The sequence below is a fragment of the Sebastes fasciatus genome, chromosome 17 (genome assembly GCF_043250625.1).
Source record: "Sebastes fasciatus isolate fSebFas1 chromosome 17, fSebFas1.pri, whole genome shotgun sequence".
NCBI lineage: Eukaryota > Metazoa > Chordata > Actinopteri > Perciformes > Sebastidae > Sebastes > Sebastes fasciatus.
The window spans coordinates 24,732,262-24,752,181 of NC_133811.1; the positions used below are offsets into that span (position 1 = coordinate 24,732,262).

Genomic DNA, 19,920 nt, shown 5'->3' on the forward strand with positions numbered 1-19,920 from the left:
TACGGCCAACACTGATTAACAGACGGGCTTCACTAGATATAACTTTGCAGTTTTGGTGCTTCCGTGTTGTTTGTGTTGGAGTCTGAGTCTGAACAGCGTAGCCACACAGGAGCGTGCATATGACACCGACCCGGGTGATTTATACCTGAAAGAAGTTACAAACAGTCCCTTTAATTATTTTATTTTTTTTAGCAAATATTATTTTTTGGCAACAAATTATCTCTTATTATTTCCCTAATTATTTTTCTGGTGGGGGATGTAGAAACAAAACATTTTTTTTTAAAAAGATGATCTAAATTAAAATGACATGAATTGCTACTACGACTCTCCATAGTGCATAACTGCGCATGCCATAACTTGCCCTGGATGACACATCATTTCCTGTACAAAGAGCAAACGCACGCGGTGTGCATGGTCTGCTCGTGTGTGTGTGTGAGAGAGAGAAAATGCTTTCACTTTCACTTCAAGGCTCCATTGATTCGGCGGTAGATGCTGCATTCAGAGCAATTTAAAAAAATAGGAAAAAAGAAACAAAGTAGCAACAGAAAGGCGACAGAGTGGAAACAGAGGAGCACTTAAAGAAACAACCATGGCGTTCAAGTACCCGGCTGCACGAAGAGATGAGAGTCAGGTCTGTGTCTAAAGAAGTCCAGCTGTCTGTTTCTGTCTGTCTGTCATTCCGTGAAGTCCTGTGGTGCAAAGTCACAAGCAGGAAAAGGCGAGACGAGGAAGAGAAAGACGAGTCATTCTGGGTGGAGGATAGAAAGGCAAATGGCGACCGGAGAAACAAAAACAAAACTTTTAATGCCAGCTGGTAAAAAGGTCATTCAAGGGGAATTCGTACTGTATTAACCACATAAATAAGTAATACTATCTCTTTCAAAATGTGATACACTTTGACGCATTTGCATGCCGTGGAGGAGGTAAAACACCCCACCATGAAACCATGCAGAACAATATGTTCATAATGTCACAGTTCATTGAGGCAGTTTGCATTTAGTTTCCTTATCATCACTGATAATGCAGCTGTCCTGTGAATGATGCATGCAGGGCTGTAGCCAGGACTTTACTTATTCATTCAACTGAGAGTTTTCTTTATTGATTTATGTGTTAAATGTTTAATTTTAAAGGGGAACACCACCCAAATTAAGAATTCCAATATGTTATTCCCAAGGCTTTGTAAATCAATCAATCAATATGTGAACATGGCAAGGCAAGTTTATTTATATAGCACATTTCATACACAAAGGCAATTAAAAGTGCTTTACATATATAAAAGCAAGATAAAAGAGCACAAAGTGCATAAGATAAAAATTAATAAAAGAATATTAAAGTATAAGTTAAAATTAAAAAAATTAAAAGGATAATAAAAAAAATCTAAAGACAGTAAAGTGCAGCATTTGATCAATTAAGAAAAGCGTCTGAGAACAGTTTGGAACATGAGCTCCTCTTTCTCTCAAAGACAGAAACCAGAGAAGTAAGTCTCAAACTTGTGATGTCATCAGGTATAAAGTCTGGAGCTGCTCCATAGACGATGAATGAGAGACGGATTTTTATGGACCAACAGAATGTTTTTTTTTTCTTTTTATACCCAAATGATGTTTATTCTATTGTAGTGTTCTCAGTTGTGAAACAGAAAATGTTCCTATATACCAGGGGTCTGCAAGCTGCTGCTCCGGAGCCACATGCGGCTCTTTAGCCCCTCTCATGTGGCTCCATGTGGATTTAAAAAAAAAAAAATTGTGGAAATGAACAACTGTTTTTTGTTTACATTTTCATTTTTATTTATCATTGCTGTAGGTCTACGGTACGACGGAGTATTAGGGCCACATTGAGAAAAAAAACTAAATCTGAGATTTCGAGAATAAAGTCATAATATTACGAGAATAAAGTCAGAAGTTTACGAGTAAAAAAGTTGTATTATGAAAATAAAGTCATAATATTATAAAGTATTAATTTAATGTGTTATTTGCTTTTTTTCTCATAAAGTTATGACTTTATTCTCGTTATATTACGACTTTTTTTTCAAAATATTATGGATTTATTCTGGAAATCTCAGATGTTTTTTCCCTCAATGTGGCCCTAATACTCCGTAGTACATTTGCACTTTGGCCCTCACTGCATTTGACTTAAATACTATATACTTAGACTATAAACTGTGTTACCTTCATCACAATGCTTAGATGTTTTGTGACTCCAGACAGATTTATTCTCCTTTTTTTTGCCTAAAATGTCTCTTTTGATAGTAAAGGTTGCTGACCTCTGCCATATACTGTACCTTTAGGTGCTCTCTGTGTCACCTGTACCATCTCTCCAGTTCATTGTCTATGGAGCAGCTCCACACTTTATACCCTGTGACATCACAAGTTTGAGTTTTAGCACGCTATTTGGGGGATTTGGAAGAGAGTTGTTCATGTTTACTACAATTTTTAGGATTGTCTGAGACCATAGGAATAACATGTATGCATTTTGAATGTAGGGCTGCAACTAATACTGACTTTTATGATTGATTAATCTTGTGATTATTTTGTTGATTGATTGATTAATCTGTATTCTATAGTTAATTGAATGTCCTATAAAATGCTGGGGAATAGCTGACTTATTTAAATGTATTGCTTTGTCTGATAAATCCAAAGATATTCAGTTTACTATCAAAGAAAACCAGGGGAAAAAAAGCTGTGACAAATAAGTTTAAGCATTTAATAATGACAAAAAACTAATAACTTAAACTCTAATTGAATTAAGGAATGATTATTGATATTGTCTGTCTGAAACGGTAAATCATCAGCATCAGAATGAGCCTTCAAAACCCACCATATGTCACTTCTGTGTGAGTGTAGAATGTAAACTCCTCTTAAGGTGATTACAGCCAGTAAATGAGGACCTGACCTCCGTGTCCTCAATGATAACAACGCTACAGGACTGGGTGTATGCTTTATTATGTCTGACTGAAACTTGGCTCTTTGCCACCGTACAGCATTCTGCAGTGTTTGCTGCTGACACACCAGTATCTATATTTTATTAAGTGAACTTCCGGAGTTCAACATGGCCAAACGGGCATTGCCTCAATCGTTGGTGCATCAGTTGCAGATACTACAAAATTATGTAACAATCAACAACGGGAAATGACGCAAAAATGACAACCATGTCTGATAAATAAGAGTTGCACTGGAAAAGAGGGACGGGAGGTGAAGTAGACCCTCACAAAACTATGACCCACAGGCTCTTAAAACATGACTAAACATGCATGTGTCACGTCTTAAAGGAGGACAGGATAAAGGCGAACGAGGCTCACTATTGTACGCTCAGTAATCCATTTACTGCTGGATAGAAAATTAATATTTTTCATGACAAGTTTTAAAGACAAAAAGTCCAGTCTTTCTGATAAATAATATAATTTTTTTAGATTTAATTACATTTGCAAAGACAATGACCGATCGCAATCATTTAGTTTAAAACAGAGGAAGGAAGCGCTGCTTGGCTTTGATGGCTCACACGACAGTCGCTCTTTAGCAAGGCAGGAAAAGTACAAGAAACAGAATCCAGGAAGTCTGGCTGGATAAGTCGTCATCAAGCGGTGCAGACAAACATGGAAAATAACTAAGGCACTTCCTCTTCAGGGAAGAAAATATATAGGGATTTTTATTTTCTGAGCATAGGCAATAAAACAGGCCAACGTGTATCCGGATACGTCATGACCAGGAGTGTGATGCAGATGATAAAAGCTGCATATGTCTGGTGAAATAAAACTACTTAAAATGTATAAACAAATATAATATACAGACGTAGGCAAAGTTGTTGGTAACGTTCCGTTAAAGAGAGAAAAACCAACAATGGTCACTGAAATAACTTGAAACTGACAAAAGTAATAATAAATAAAAATTCACTGAAAATGAACTAATGAAAATCAGATATTGTTTTTGAATTATGGTTCAGCAGAATCATTTAAAAAAACAAACTAATGAAACTGGCCTAGACAAAAATGATGGTAACATTAACTTAATATTTAGTTGTACAACCTTTTGAGGCAATCGCTGCAATCAAGTGATTTCTGTAACTCTCAATGAGACTTCTGCACCTGTCGACAGGTATGTTGGCCCACTCCTCGTGAGCAAACTGCTCCAGCTGTCTCAGGTTTGAAGGGTGCCTTCTCCAGACTGCATGTTTCAGCTCCTTCCACAGATGTTCAATAGGATTTAGATCCGGGCTCATAGAAGGCCACTTCAGAATAGTCCAATGTTTTGTTCTTAGCCATTCTTGGGTGTTTTTAGCTGTGTTTTGGGTCATTATCCTGTTTGAGGACCCATGACCTGCAACTGAGACCAAGCTTTCTGACACTGGGCAGCACATTTCGCTCCAGAATGCCTTGATAGTCTTGAGATTTCATTGCACCCTGCACAGATTCAAGACACCCTGTGCCAGATGCAACAAAGCAGCCCCATAACATAACCGAGCCTCCTCCATGTTTCACATTAGGTACAGTGTTCATTTCTTTGGATGCTTCATCTCTTCGTCTGTGAACATAGAGCTGATGTGACTTGCCAAAAAGCTCCAGTTTTGTCTCATCTGTCCAAAGGACATTCTCCCAGAAGCTTTGTGGCTTGTCAATATGCATTTTGGAAAATTCCAGTCTCGCTTTTTTATGATTTGGTGTCCTCCTCGGTTGTCTTCCGTTAAGTCCACTTTGGCTCAAACAGTGACGGATGGTGCGATCTGACACTGATGTACCTTGACCTTGGAGTTCACCTCTAATCTCTTTGGAAGTTGTTCTGGGCTCTTTGGTTACCATTCGTATTATCCGTCTCTTCAATATGTCATCAATTTTCCTCTTGCGGCCATGTCCAGGGAGGTTGGCTACAGTACCATGGACCTTAAACTTCTGAATAATATGTGCAGCTGTAGTCACAGGAACATCAGGCTGCTTGGAGATGGTCTTATAGCCTTTACCTTTAACATGAAGGTCTATAATGTTCTTTCTGATCTCCTGAGACAACTCTCTCCTTAGCTTTCTGTGGTCCATGTTCAGTGTGGTACACACCATGATACCAAACAGCACAGTGACTACTTTTCACCCTTTAAATAGGCAGACTGACTGATTACAAGTTTGAAGACACCTGTGATGCTAATTACAGGACACACCTTAGTTTAACATGTCCCTATGGTCACATTATTTTACATCTTTTCTAGGGGTACCATCATTTTTGTCTAGGCCAGTTTCATCAGTTTATTTTTTTTAAATGATTCTGTTGAACCATAATTCAAAAACAATATCTGATTTTAATTAGTTCATTTTCAGTAAATTTTTATTTATTATTACTTTTGTCAGTTTCAAGTTATTTCAGTGACCTTTGTGGGTTTTTCTCTCTTTAACAGAACGTTACCAACAACTTTGCCTACGTCTGTATATCCCGCTGTATATATGTAAAAAAATATATATATTGTTTCAACTTGCATAAAAATCTTTGGAAATTGTCTTTCACATAGATTTTGAAATGATGCCAAGATAAAGTGAAATTGTCGGAAATAATAATGCAATGCTTCTTAGGTAGAGCTCAACCTCTGACTACTGGGAAATGATTTCTTATTATTCTGATTACTGGAATCAAAAACCTTTGGCCAAGAATCTGCCCACTGACACATCAGAGTTGATGTATCATACGCTCCTACAGCTGCACCGTTTATTATAGGGCTGCTCTATTATGGCAAAAATCCGTATCATGGTTATTTAACACGATTACTTATTGACTTTGGAAACATGCATTTTAGAAAGAAAATACTGTACATTTTAAAGTTAAATGGCATCAATCTGGTGCACTTTGAGAGCAAAATTAAGATACTATATCTATGAAGAACTTAATGCTATTGTAAACAATTCAATCATAAACTAGTTGTATCGATAGGTGTTTCAAGGTGCAGAGCGAGCATTAAGTCCACGCCCCAAGGGAAGCGGTGAAGTTTGGATACTGTAAAGCTCACAGTCGGAGCCGCGAGACATCTTCACCCTGTTTTTTTTTCAAAGCCGACCTTGGCGCACCGCGATGAAACGTGCCCTGCAAGGGCCAGCCAGAGCAAAAGGTGTGCTCTGGATTTATTACACAAGACCAAACGAGATTGCATCATTGCGAAACGAAATATGACACAATAATCCTTGTTCTCATAATTGTTGCCAAAATCATAACTACAAATGAAATTTGATTAATCGCCTAGCCCTTACGGGACAAGCCAAATATTCACGAGACAGTTGGCAGAAGTATGCATGCTCTTCAGTTCCACAGCAAATAATTTTTCGAGGGAAGTGTCAACCACCAAGAGAATCCTCTCCGTCAAGAAAATCAAGTTTGAATGCCAAAGTTTGAACACCGCTGTTGTTTGTTCTTGTTTAACATGTAGGTGGATGACCACCATGGAACTAAGATCTGCGATCCATACAAATGGCTGGAAGACACTGATAGTGCAGAAACAATGGTATGTATTGATCTCTTGCAGAAAGCTGAAGCTGTGTCTTTACCAGAAATTCCATCCCTTCTCTCTCTCTTTTTGTACCTCAGGCGTTTGTTGAGGAGCAGAACAAAGTGACCATGCCGTACCTGGAGCAGTGTGCTGTCCGGGCTCAGTTCCACCAGCGCCTCACTGAGCTCTATGACTATCCCAAATACAGCTGCCCTTACAAAAGAGGGGAGAGGTACTAGTTGAAAGTGAAAGAATAGGCAATGCACGGACTGAAAAAACACTTATCAGAGAGACGTGAATTGCAGTTTCATGCTTTTTGTCACGTTATTTCCTGTTTTTATTTCCAGGTATTTCTACTTTCACAACAAAGGGCTCCAGAACCAGGATGTGCTGTACCAGCAGGACTCTCTGGATGGAGCTGCCACTGTATTCTTTGACCCGAATACACTCTCTGAAGATGGCACTGTGGCATTGAAGAGTGAGCCATTCACCAGAGCACATATACTGCACAAACACACATATACCCAGACAAGTAGAGACACAAAGAAGAAGATGTAAAGTGCTGAATCCCTCTTTCTTTTCTTTTCCCCTCTCTCCATCCAGTGGGCCGTCTGTCTGAGGAGTGTGAATATTTTGCATACGGTTTGAGCAGCAGTGGTTCCGACTGGGTAACAGTGAGTTTCATGAAGGCTGATGACCTCACCCGACTGCCTGATGCTCTGGAGAGGGTTAAATTCAGCTGCTTGGCCTGGACCCACGATGCCAAGGGCGTCTTCTACAACTGCTACCCACCCCAGGAAGGCAAAACTGACGGTTGGGAAGAGTCACCATGCACACAACAAACGCATGCTCTGTGCAAGAAACACCTTTACAACAATTACAAATGCATTTAAGACTCAGCCCCTCTGTTTTTGTTTTCACTAAAGGCACAGAGACCACCAGCAACATCAACCAGAAGCTCTACTACCACGCCATCGGCACCAAACAGTCAGAAGACATTCTGGTTGCGGAGTTTCCCGAACATCCCAAGTGGCACAGTTCAGTAACCGTGAGTCCACAGTAATCTTAAATCACTCCTTATAATCACCCGTTTGCAATAAGGCCAGTGGTGGAATACGTATTCAGATCCTTAACTTAAGTAAAAGTACTAATACCACACTGTGAAAATACTCCACTACAAGTTAAAATCCTGCATTCAAAAGAAATTAAATCAAAATAACTTTATCTGTTAGGAACTGCATTTGTGTAAAAAAATCAGTGCATATAACTTTGGTATTTTTCAACCTGGACCCTATTGTCCCATGTTTTTGTGTCTAAGTGTCACTTTTTGAAATTGGTCCAGTACTGAGGGAGAACGCTGCAGAAGGCAGCCACTAAACCAACTGTAATGTAATCATTTGGGACAACCTGGTACCGTCAGTTTACGTCCACTGAAAGTGCTTGTTTTAGCCACTGACAGGCTCAGATTGTTATTATAAGCGTCTAATAACATTATGTAAAAGGACCCTGCAGAGAAATGAAACCTTTTTCTTAGCTTTCGCTTGATCCGGTCTGTTTGTTATTGTGTGTCTCGCTCAGAGAAGTCTCATTCTGAAATCTGACGTTGCATCTACATTGTTGAAATCAGCTAAATATTTCAGCCATGACACTGAAAATCTTTTAGATAACACTAATCTACGCTTTCTGTACTAAAACACAACAAACTCTGACAACACCAACACTCCTCTCTCCAACTCTCACGTTTCCACCGTTGTCTTGCTGCAACAAGTCACATGACACAATACACAAACGGAAAGCGAAAGGTAAACATTTTTTTTTCTCTGCAGGGTCAAGGCAAGTTAAAAATACAAGATTACATTGACATAATCACATGCCTCTCTCTCTTTCTTTGCTTCCTTCCTACCTGTCTTTTTACTCCTTCCTTGTTCCAGATATCAGATGATGGCAGATATGCTGTTTTGTCCATCACTGAAGGCTGTGAACCAGTCAACCGGCTGTGGTACTGTGACCTCCAGCAGCTCCCCGATGGCATTGCAGGTCTGTAGCCTTGAGACGCTCTCCCGACTGAGAACAGTTCACTGTGTAGGAGCCATGTATTTTATTTGTGTTAGGTGTAATATGCCCTCCAAGCACTAGGGGGATGTATGGCGTAGGCAGAGGCCGGCCTCGGGTAGCTCATACCAGCCACATGCTTGTTAGCACAGGTGCAGCTGATTAGGAGAAGCAAACTGTTTTTGATTCTGCTCTGAGGAGATTGTGGGTTGTTTTGTGTGTATCAAAGGACATCGTGTGCAGTATATGTCTCAACCAAGAGATTAAAACGTATTAGAAGTGACGGACGTGGATGGACATGATCACAGATACAGAATGAATCCTTAGGTCTGCTTCGGCGTGATTGTGACTCTTAAATTGATAAGTTGACGTAAGATAAAATTGGGGGTTGACAGCATCTTTGTATGTGCATGCAAATAAACAGAAAAAATATCTTTGTAGAGTAAAGCATTTAGTGAGAAGAAAAAGTCTTTTGTAAAAAAGACATCATAGATGGAAGTATCTCTTTATTTTAAAGGGTACTTTTTCTGATTAATTCCATTAATCATTTAGTTTAGGAAACGTCAAAAAACACCCATCCTCACTCCCCAAATTGCAAAGCGATGTCTCACCAGGTCTTGTTTTGCTTGACCAAAGTCCAAAGCCAAAAGATTTTCATGTAACAGTGATATATGACGAAGAAATACAGCAAATCCTCCTCCACACCCAAAGCTTGAACCAGATAATGCTGCTTGGAAAATGACTGAAGCGTTATCAAAATAGATTCCGATTATTTTTATGTCCGTTGACTAATGAATTAATCGACTAAACGTTGCAGCTTCAGAATTCTTATTGTTTTAATTGCAACGATTAGCAGCATTAAAACAAAGTGACCCGTCAAGTTTGGGTCTTGTCACTTTCATATTGCTTTCCTGTGAAGTATTATCGTCACGTCCTGTTTATGAGTAAGTGTTGCTTTAACAGTTGTGTTGAAAAATAGCCGATTCATTGAAAACCACACCAGCATTTCAAGAAAGCAGATTTTTCAAGCGGTAATGGATATATCATAACCATGTGTAGGTGTTGAGGCCAGTGACTCAACGGTTACTTCACCAGTGGTTGAGATTTCAAAATGCCTGTTTTCTGGTTAAAAAAAAAAAATCTCCCACACACAGAGGAATGTTGACACTTTCTAGTGAAGTCTATTGAGAAAATGTGTTACTGTGTTAGTGATTGCATCTCCCACTGGTCAATGATACAGATGAAAATCACTTGCATGCATCTTTTATAATAGTGTTTTTGTAATTGTATTCATCTTCTCCTCCAGGCCTGCTGCCGTGGGTCAAACTTGTGGACAACTTTGACGCCCAGTACTCGTATGTCACCAACGAGGGGACTGTATTCACGTTCCGCTCCAACTTGGATGCTCCTCGGTACCGTCTCATCAACATAGACATCCAGAAACCAGACAAGCAGCACTGGACCACCCTCATTCCGCAGCACGACAAGGACGTCCTGGGTGAGACTGAATGGAAATTTCAATAGAATATACAAGGGCTGTCAAAGTTAATAATAACACATTAACGGAAATTTGTTTTAACGCCACTAATTTCTTTAACGCATTAATGCAACTTGCGATTCACCTGGCTCAGTTTGAAGCTAGCGAAGGCTAAATAACGCTCTAAACTTGCGCTAAATTTTGCCGAGGAAAAACTGGCATGGCCATTTTCTAAGAGGTCCTTTCACCTTTGACCTCAAGATATGTGAATGAAAATGGGTTCTATGGGTACCCACGAGTCTCCCCTTTACAGACATGCCCACTTTATGATAATCACATGCAGTTTGGGGCAAGTCATAGTCAAGTCAGCACACTGACAGCTGTTGTTGCCTGTTGGGCTGCAGTTTGCCATGTTATGATTTGAGCATATATTTTTTATGCTAAATGCAGTATCTGTGAGGGTTTCTGGACAATATTTGTCATTGTTTTGTGTAGTTAATTGATTTTTTAATAATAAACATATACATGCATTTGCTTAAAGCAAGCATATTTGCCCACTCCCATGTTAATAAGAGAATTAATACTTGACAAAGCTTCCTTTAACTCTACTTCTGATTAATTTGCGATTAAAGAAGATTAAGTAGTCCATCTAAATAGTATCACTTCTCTACAGCAGAAGTGTAACACGCCTGAAAGTTCATACAGAAGTTTTGCCGGTGATTTGTAAAACAAATCTTTGTTGGTATGACGGCCGTGGGCTTGTGTTAGAGCGTGAGAAAACTCCACCAAGCTTCAGAAAAAGGGCTTGTACGTGAAGTAGTTCCACATCTCTGAAAGTCTTACAAAATACTTTTTCAGAGAATAATCTGTCCAACAACCGTCTGACCACAACAACTGGGAAGTTCTGTGTCTGTGGTCGAAAACCTTCGTCAGAGGGAACTCGGCTCAAAAAGTGAAACTTACAAAGCACTTTTTTTTTTTGTTATGAGTCATTTGAATGATGGTAACTGTACCTAGAGATCACTGAAACACATAACAGTGAATGTCCACGTTTCTGCTGACGTAAAACGCATGGACACGCCAGTAGAAAGTTTGGAAAGGAAAGAAACAAGTATGTTAAGGCAAATAATTTGAATGATTGGGCAACACTTCATTCTCAGTCCCCTTATTTAGCATTTATAAGCGGCATATAAACATTCAATACATGTTTTATAGAGCACTATAATGTAGCTGTTTAATGTATTTCATTTATTTTTATTTTTGCACAGTTTAAGAATACGCAAACTTAACAAAAAATTACAAATGAGATACAGTGCAGGAAGAGGCAGAAAAACCTCTTTGAAGCGTCCACCTAAATAATGTTAAAATTTCACAATGTTATAGAAAGCACAAGATTAATATACAGAAAATAATAATAGTACTTAATAGTGATAACAAACAACAAATAAGTGTGGGCTGGTGTATAAAGAGAAAATGACAGCATAGTAAAACACTTCTGTACTAATGTAAAATAGGTCTTTGTAGGGCAATTTATAATTGCTGACAAAAATTTTAATTTTAATAAGCGCTTCAAAACTGCACAAACTGCTGCGTACAACTACTTTATGTGTTATTAAGCATTTATTAAATGAATGTTTGTATACTGCTTAAAATGCTAAATAGGGTAAAGTGTAGCGTAAGTAAAGTATTACAGAATGATTGTGATATCAGTGATACTGCTTTATCAGTGCGAGTAAATGGTCTTTTGTTTTCTCCAATTTCACTTTTTGACCAATTTTTTTAAAATTATATTAATATTCATATATTTATATAAAACCATTATTAATTCACAATATTTGTAAAACTAGTTTTCTGCTTAATGATATGTATGTCCCATCTGGGTATAGCAGCACTGTAAACTTGTTGCCATGGCAGCAAACAGTCATTGTTTACATGCAGTCCACAGTAAGGACAAAGAGTATAGAAGCAAAGAGACAAAACTGCTGTGTGTTTTGTGTTTGTTTTTTTAACAACGGCCGCTACCGCCATTTTTGCGACTAAAAAATGCTTATTATATTTATAGATTTTATCGTTCAATACAGGCCATTTCGGTATAATTTGACAGTAGAATAGAAATAAATTTGTTTTACTTTTGTACGGCACTTTTTAGGCAGACGTTTTACTGGCGTCCGGTAGTCGCTTTCAGTCCAAAATGGCGTAGCCTTGCTGCTGGGCGCTGATGTTGCAATGTAACAAACAATTGACTTTCACTTCTTGGCAATATACGTTCTTTGGTAAGGAGTTGACATCTGATAACATGTTATTCCATGGCTTTTACACTTGTTTAACAATACAACCTTTATGCAGCTGGTCCATTGACTGCACTGTCTTTGGCCATTTTCTAAACTAAGTGCGTTGTCTCCTCTCCTATAACAGCCTTGTAATAGGTCCAGTATCAGTTCACTGATATCATTTCTTCACACCATTTTAACTCCAAGTTGGCCCTCATAGTGATGGTGGTGGTTGTTGGCACCAAACTGTTGAATATACTGTAACTGATATAAAGTATGAAGTCACTGATTCATCAGTTCACTGCTGCGCTGTCATTGTTTTGACACTGGGATGACACTCAGAGGCAAAACTTGCCATATATGGCGTTGGTGCTACAGTCTGAAGTAAACAGAGTAACCAAGAGAAGGCAGCCTGTGTGGCATCGCTGACATCTGCTGAGCAGTAGGTCCTGTATTTACAGGTATTACACTTATAGTAGGCTGCTCCCTGCTGGCTGTTGATGAGATTTCATCATGTCATAGTCCATACCTGTATTAACTGCAGAAACAAGTTGACATTGGTAGTAACATAGAAAAGAAAACAGACATAACCGTTTCTCTTGGAGACGGTGTTTTTCAACAACACCACAGGCAGCTTACTCACTTTCTATCACTTCCCTTTTTTCTCTCCTTCTGCAAGGCTTTGTCTCCTGTGTGAACCAGCGCCACCTGCTGGTCAACTATGTCCACGACGTGAAGGACATCCTGCAGCTGTGTGAGCTGTCTACAGGCCGGGTGGTCAGGGACCTGCCGCTGGACGTCGGCACTGTGTCCGGAGTGAGCTGCAAGAAGAAACACTCTGAGTTCTTCTACAAGTTCACCTCCTTCACTACACCTGGTACACTCTGTCATTTCATAAACTGTTTTAGTTGTCTCATATTAGTAAAATTAGAAAATAAAATACTATTAAAAAAGTTATTAATCCCACGCTGCAAAAACAATTACCGTAAAATACATACAAAAGTCTTTAATGTTCATCTGCTGGCATTGATTTAAACCCTAAAAACTCACCTCGGTTCATCAAAATTACATATTAAGAAGTTTTTTCTATGAAACAAAAAATCATTTATGCCTTGAATGGCTTACTCTTCACTTTTGCCTCATTTATTTGTGCGTATCTATGAATATATAATATGCAAAAATTGAAATTTACCGGTTGACCAACATGTTCGCCGTGTCCCCAGGTTAAATGGATGGAACAGCGTCGGGTTTCAATATAAGTTTTGTGGGAAACCCCATCTTGTTTGGGGGGTACTATTTCAAAGTTTTCCCTGGAAGTTTGGCTAGGACATGATGATTTTTTCTTCTCCTCTGATTCCCCTCGTTTTGGCCATAGCGTTACGCTAATGATATGCCCCCACACCGCAAGTTGACAGGGTTGGTTCCTTAGGTATGTGACGTATGAAGCCCCGGGTGTCTGACTCTGTGTTTCTCAGACTGTCACTGGTACGCTGCAGTTCCATTGCGTTGCTTATTTCACTCATATGTCTGTAGCATATATAAACACCATATGGACCATATGTTAACAAGGTTGAAAAGCTTGATTTTCATTAGAGGGGTCTTTAAAGTGTATCAATTATAGTTGCAACTAAAGATTTTTATTATTGATTAATAGGCTGATTTTTTTTTGTTTTTGATAAATTGTTTTTTTTCTTTAAAATATAGAAAAATGCCCGAAGGTGTCATCTACAAATTCATTGTTGTGTCCCTCCAACAGTGAAAATCTTAAATTATATTCAGTTTACTGACAGATTCGATAAATAATAGCAGGAAATTCCCACATTTGAGAAGCTGGACAAATTTAAGTTGTCCGTTTCTCCCCCAAAAATATTACATCTACGTCTTTAATATATATTTTACTGCAAGTCCTGTATTGCTACTGTAATGTGCAACTTCTACTACTTCCTATACTTTTAAATAATACATTAAATGCCAGAAAAAATACATTAAAAGTCTAACAAACTAAAGGTAAAGACCAAATACTGCATAAAATATACTATATTACTGTAACTGCAGGTTGTGTAATTTGTAATCTAATTAGTATGTCATCATCAAATTTTGTCATTTAATATGAACAAACAGTTATTGTAAATATCCCCATGCAATGAGTTAAACACACAGTAACCTGTAACCTGTGTGACCTCTGTTCTGTGGTGCCCAGGTATCATTTACCACTGTGATCTGAGCGAGACCAACCCAGAGCCCAGCGTGTTCAGGGAGGTGGAAGTAAAAGGCATCAAGCAAGAGGACTATGAAACCAGCCAGGTGACTTCCTCCTGTTTTTATCTCCTTTACTTATCTCCTCTTTCTGTAGACCGTATGTCTCCATGCTCAAACTTCCCCGTTACCCTTTTCGTAGTACTGTTATTTCCTTACCGTCATCTTCCAATTATCTTTAGTTCCTGTTTTTTTTATCACATCTACTGATTACATATTCATATCATGATGCAGATGATTTCCCAGAATGTTGAGGAAATGTTGAATGGTGTTTGTACACAGCTCATCTTAGACTTTAATTATGAGGAAACTGTGCCATTTAATAACATTGACGTAAGAGATGTTTTGTGAATCTATCTTCTCGCATGCATTTACAGGTGTTTTATCCCAGTAAAGATGGAACCAAGATCCCCATGTTCTTAGTTAACTCTAAGGGCCTGAAGAAGGATGGGACTCACCCCGTCTTCCTTTATGGCTATGGAGGCTTTGAGGCTTCCATACAACCATACTACAAGTAAGTAGGACAGTGTTGTAGAACATGCAGTGACTTCCACGGCTCCATAAATTAATAGTACCAGCTTTTAATTGTGGATCATTACAAATGAGCACGTTTCTTAACCTTTTTCTGTCTCAAATAAATATAAATAACATTTATAATGAAATGAAAACATACCAGCCGTTGTCAGATAAAAATACGAGGGTCTACTTTGTGTTGATTTCTCTATAAATGACTGGATGTTTGTGCAAATATATGCATCAGTGGTGCTTTAGAAACACTATACTCAATGCCCGGTGAAAGAGGTTACTATATTGTTTTTACTTTTACGAACTCTACACATAACTAACACTGCTAACTAGTTTAAATACCTTCATAAAGTACATCAGCAAAAAAGTGTGAATCTAAAAATGAATATAATACAGGAAAGTAATCTGTATCCTACTTATGCTACAGTTACTAATAAAAATCATCAAACATCCACTTACGTTGGGATTTTTGACATAATTTTATGCAAGTATTGTAACGGTGTTGTCCATGGTTTTATCTCCTCTGTCTTGTCTGTGGTCAGTGTTGCTTATCTGCTGTATGTGAGACACCTTGGAGGGATCCTGGCAGTGGCCAATATCAGAGGTGGCGGAGAGTACGGCCTCACCTGGCACAAAGGTACAGACATCCACGGAATGCACTGATAAAGACATCACTGTACCAAGGAGAGTGTGTCAGAGAGAAAATAGCCTCTTTTTACACAGAGATTCGCACAACAGTTCTTTGTCCCACATTCCATGTTTGTACCTTTTTATATATAGAAAGGCGAGGCAGAATAACTGCATTCCTGTCTTGAACAGGCTGTGAAAGAGGCTACAGACGGTGTTAATTAGGAAACATTAAACACAAGTTTGCTATAGTTTAATTCACACAACTGCTGCTTATCGTGTGTTTGCAGCTGGCACGTTGGCAAACAAGCAGAACTGCTTTGATGACTTCCAGTGTGCAGCAGAGTATCTGGTCCAGGAGAAGTACACCACAGCCAGCCGCATCGCCATCAACGGAGCCTCTAACGGAGGACTGCTAGTGGGTGAGTAGTAGTACAGGATCAGCTGTGTGCGTTCATATGTTTAGTGTGAAAGGTTTTTAAAGGTATTCCCTGGAAACTGTAATGCAAAAGGCCATTACCTGTTGCGTTTAGGAGTTGAAATAGTGAAGGTGGTGAACTGTTCATCATACCTTTTTTTTATTTGTCAATAAATATAATTAATGAAGCATTATTTAAATTTTGAATTCTGAATATGCTCTTGATTTACAGAATATGATTTCACAGGGCAAACATTGGCAGAATAATTAAATGTTCAGACAAAGGCTGTGATGCGTATAATAATAATAATACATATAATAATGATAATAATAAATAATAATAATAATAATAATAATATAAATATATAATAATAATAATAATAATAATAGTAATAATAATGATAATAATAAATAATAATAAATATAACAATAATAATAATATAAATAAATAATAATAATAATAATAATAATAATAATAATAATATAAATATATAATGATAATAGTAGTAATAATAAATATATAAATAATAAATAAAAGAAAATAATAATAAATAAATATTTAACTATAGCAAGTCTTGTGTTAACAGTTTTTGGGCATTATCTATAGTAATAATAATGGTCCGAAATAATGTGAAATTGCATAGTTTTAAATCAAAAACCCTTCAACTTTCAAAGCCAACCAGCTAAGATCACAACGAGCTAAGATCACTGGTCCATTTCTAGTCTCAGCTGCGTTGATCACAATGCCCTGCATTCTTTATATTTCTCTCTAATCTTTGGCATAATTGCTAATGTCAAATTCATCTAACAGTAGTTAGCTGCTTAGCTTCAATTAATTTAGCTATTAAACAGCACATTAAACAGTGCTTAGTCACATCATTTACCAAAGGCTGGCTGCCATATGGCATCGCACAAACCCAACTAATGACTTCTTCCCTGGTGTGTAAGTGGCCGTTTAGGAGTGATTGTGTCCTACAGTGTGAAGTAAAGAGGATGTGTTTCAGTGTGTATATCTGAAAGCGAATGGAATCTGTAACGGAATTTTTTGAATACACACACATACACAGCGGCGTGCGTGAACCAGCGCCCAGACCTGTTTGGCTGCGTTGTGGCAGAGGTGGGGGTGATGGATATGCTGAAGTTCCACAAATTCACCATCGGCCACGCCTGGACCACCGACTACGGCTGCTCTGACGACCCGGAGCAGTTCAAGTGGCTCATCAAGTACGAAAAACACACACACAACAAATCACTAAAGTCTACTTACACACGAAAACACGCTATAGTTACTGTACAATGCAGGATTGCACTAATAAATATAGTTGTAGCCAAATTAATGCTACACACACAGAAAATGTATAAACAAATATTTAAATTAGAATACAATTTAAACTATGAAATAGAACAAACTATATAAAAATAGAACTAAAGGAAAACTAAATTCTAATATCAGATTGTGTGATGTTAAATGATTCTAATAATTTACCTGCCGATCATTTCACTTCTTGCCATTCACATTAAGATACGGTCTTAAAGTTCATGAATCTCTCCCATATCCTCTCTTCTCTCTGATTTCCTCACATTTTCCTTCCAACTGGTCTTTCTCACCTTCTCTCCAGGTATTCTCCTCTTCATAACCTGCCTCAGTCAACTTACTCTGGCCCTCCCTACCCCGCCGTCCTGCTTCTGACAGGAGATCACGATGATCGTGTGGTGCCTCTCCACACCCTGAAGTACTGTGCTGCCTTGCAGCACGGAGTGGGCAGCAACCCCACGCAGCGTCAGCCTCTGATGGTCAGGGTAGACACCCGTAGCGGCCACGGTGCAGGGAAACCCACCGCCAAGGCAATCCTGGAGGACACGCACATCTTCTCCTTCATCGCTGAGACACTTGGGCTCAGCTGGAAGGAATGATGTAACGGATATACACAATGAGAGAGGGTGAATGATTTATTCTGTTTATTTTTAAGAAAACATACTTTTACTAACGAGTGAAAGACAGAAGAATATACTGGTACAACAAAAGTGAAAATTAGAACAGATGAAGGAATATCACAGGAAAAATAATGACTAACAGTGTGATAAAAATCTGAAATACTAACCATCATGCCTTATTTGAAACAACTCTTGACAACAACCTTAACCAATCAAATGCACAAAAAGATAATTATTTTGTTTTGAATGCACGTTGTAAGTTTGGAATTTAATTTTAACTAATATAATTTTAATAAAATCTCCATTTGTACTATGATTTTTGTGTAATATGTTATAATCCATCTAAATATTTTGTTCTATAGTAGATCTAGTTAGATCAGAATTGGTCAGCATCATTGGTGGAAGAAGTATTCAAGTTTAATTGAGTAAAAGTAGCGATACTTCAGGGTCAAAATGATCTATTAAAAGTAAAAGTGTTGCATCAAAAATTTGGCCTATATAAAGGACAAAAAGCACTCCCATCAAAATATACTATTAGTATCAAAAGTGGCCCGGTGACCTCAGGGTTTAGGGTGCGGTCTATGTGCTGCAACATCCCGTGTTTGAATCAGGCTGGGTAATTTTAGTTGCATGTCGTTCCCCACCTCTTTCTCCCCATTTACTGTCATCTGTCTACTGTCAAATATCAAATGAAGGCATAAAATGCCAAAGAAAAAATACTTTCAGAATATTATAATATTGCATTGTTATTACTGATACATTTTATTGTTTCTGCTGGCTGAGGTGGAACACATTTTAACTACTTTCTATTCAGCTAGGTGGTTTAATCTACAGTAATGCTAAAAGAAGTTAGACAAGTGTCTCATGTCTGTAAAGCAAATATGTATAAATGCAACCAGCAAGTTATTAGTTTAGTTCAGCATAAAGACAAGGGAAATTTGCTAGACTGGCTTTGTACAAAGGTAACAAAATGTTCCTACTAACACCTTTAAACTTCACCAATTAACACATAATCTTTTTGATAATTCGGTACAAAAAATTGTACCGTAAAAAAGACAAGTTATGATCCGGCCAGGAAATTGTTCCACCACAAAAAAAAACTTTAAAAGCACAATTTGTTGAACTTTTCCTACTTTTCCTTTAATTATTTATAAGGTGGTCATATGTTTTGTATGTACAATCTTTATCTGCAAAGTACTAAATAAAGTTGCCAAGTAAATTAGGAGGAAAAAGTCAAGTACTTCCCTCTGAAATGTCAAATCAACCAAAAAAGATCCACTCGCTATGCACCACTGTTCAGAGTTTTAGGGTGCAGTTTTCACATGTTCCACCAAGTGGCAGTATGGTACTACAAAAAAAAACCTGCAAGCTTGGCTGTGTACTGTAACACCTCAAGGTCAAAGGCTGGGTGTCAGTTTAGTGTCATTCTGCTTCATTTAAGGAGATTGGACTCTGGATGCACTCTGCTAAATCCTTTGTATTGTCTGTCTGTCTACTGGTGGGGGGAGGGCTGATAGGGATAAGTAGGATACGTCTGTATAAAACAGCAGAAATAGAACACACAAGATTGAGGACTTGTATATAGGGGTGGACTTGTGCAGTTGTGAAGGGAGACAGAGGAGAATGAAAGATGCATGGAGAGATCTCGGAAGTGCAGAATAGTCGAGAGATGATAGACGGCAGATATATGGCGAGACGGCGAGAGGCAACAAGCAGACAAGCGGAGAGAGAGAGAGTGAAAGTGCACTTATGAAGAGTCTCAGGAGGCGTCCAGACAGACGGGTGTTTAAACTGTCAAAAAAAAAGAAAAGAATAGAAGAGAACTCTCCGCCAGCCTTCAGTCTGCCAGCCAACCACAGAGAGTGAGAGGAAGTTGTGCGTTCGGTCACTCAGAGTTTAATCTCTGCTCA

The 19,920-nt window shown here is 38.3% G+C and overlaps 1 protein-coding gene across 1 annotated transcript; it reads left to right on the forward strand.

Annotated features, from left to right (window-relative positions):
• The first annotated feature begins 366 nt into the window (after positions 1-366).
• On the forward strand, positions 367-18,326 carry LOC141754233 (prolyl endopeptidase). The gene is made up of 15 exons (XM_074613162.1): positions 367-631; positions 6,391-6,465; positions 6,549-6,682; positions 6,798-6,928; positions 7,054-7,263; positions 7,377-7,498; positions 8,382-8,487; positions 9,809-10,000; positions 12,929-13,126; positions 14,450-14,553; positions 14,883-15,019; positions 15,573-15,667; positions 15,948-16,079; positions 17,143-17,299; positions 17,695-18,326. Exons 1-15 carry the CDS (start codon positions 590-592, stop codon positions 17,987-17,989), a joined length of 2,130 nt encoding a protein of 709 aa, XP_074469263.1. The 5' UTR covers positions 367-589; the 3' UTR covers positions 17,990-18,326.
• The last annotated feature ends 1,594 nt before the right edge of the window (positions 18,327-19,920 follow it).

Excerpts from the sequence above, each read along its gene's own strand:
- LOC141754233 (XM_074613162.1), top strand. The coding sequence starts at position 590 with ATGGCGTTCAAGTACCCGGCTGCACGAAGAGATGAGAGTCAG. Across the intron at positions 6,466-6,548 it reads CTGATAGTGCAGAAACAATG|GCGTTTGTTGAGGAGCAGAA; the intron begins GTATGTATTGAT and ends TTTGTACCTCAG. Across the intron at positions 6,683-6,797 it reads CCTTACAAAAGAGGGGAGAG|GTATTTCTACTTTCACAACA; the intron begins GTACTAGTTGAA and ends TTTTATTTCCAG.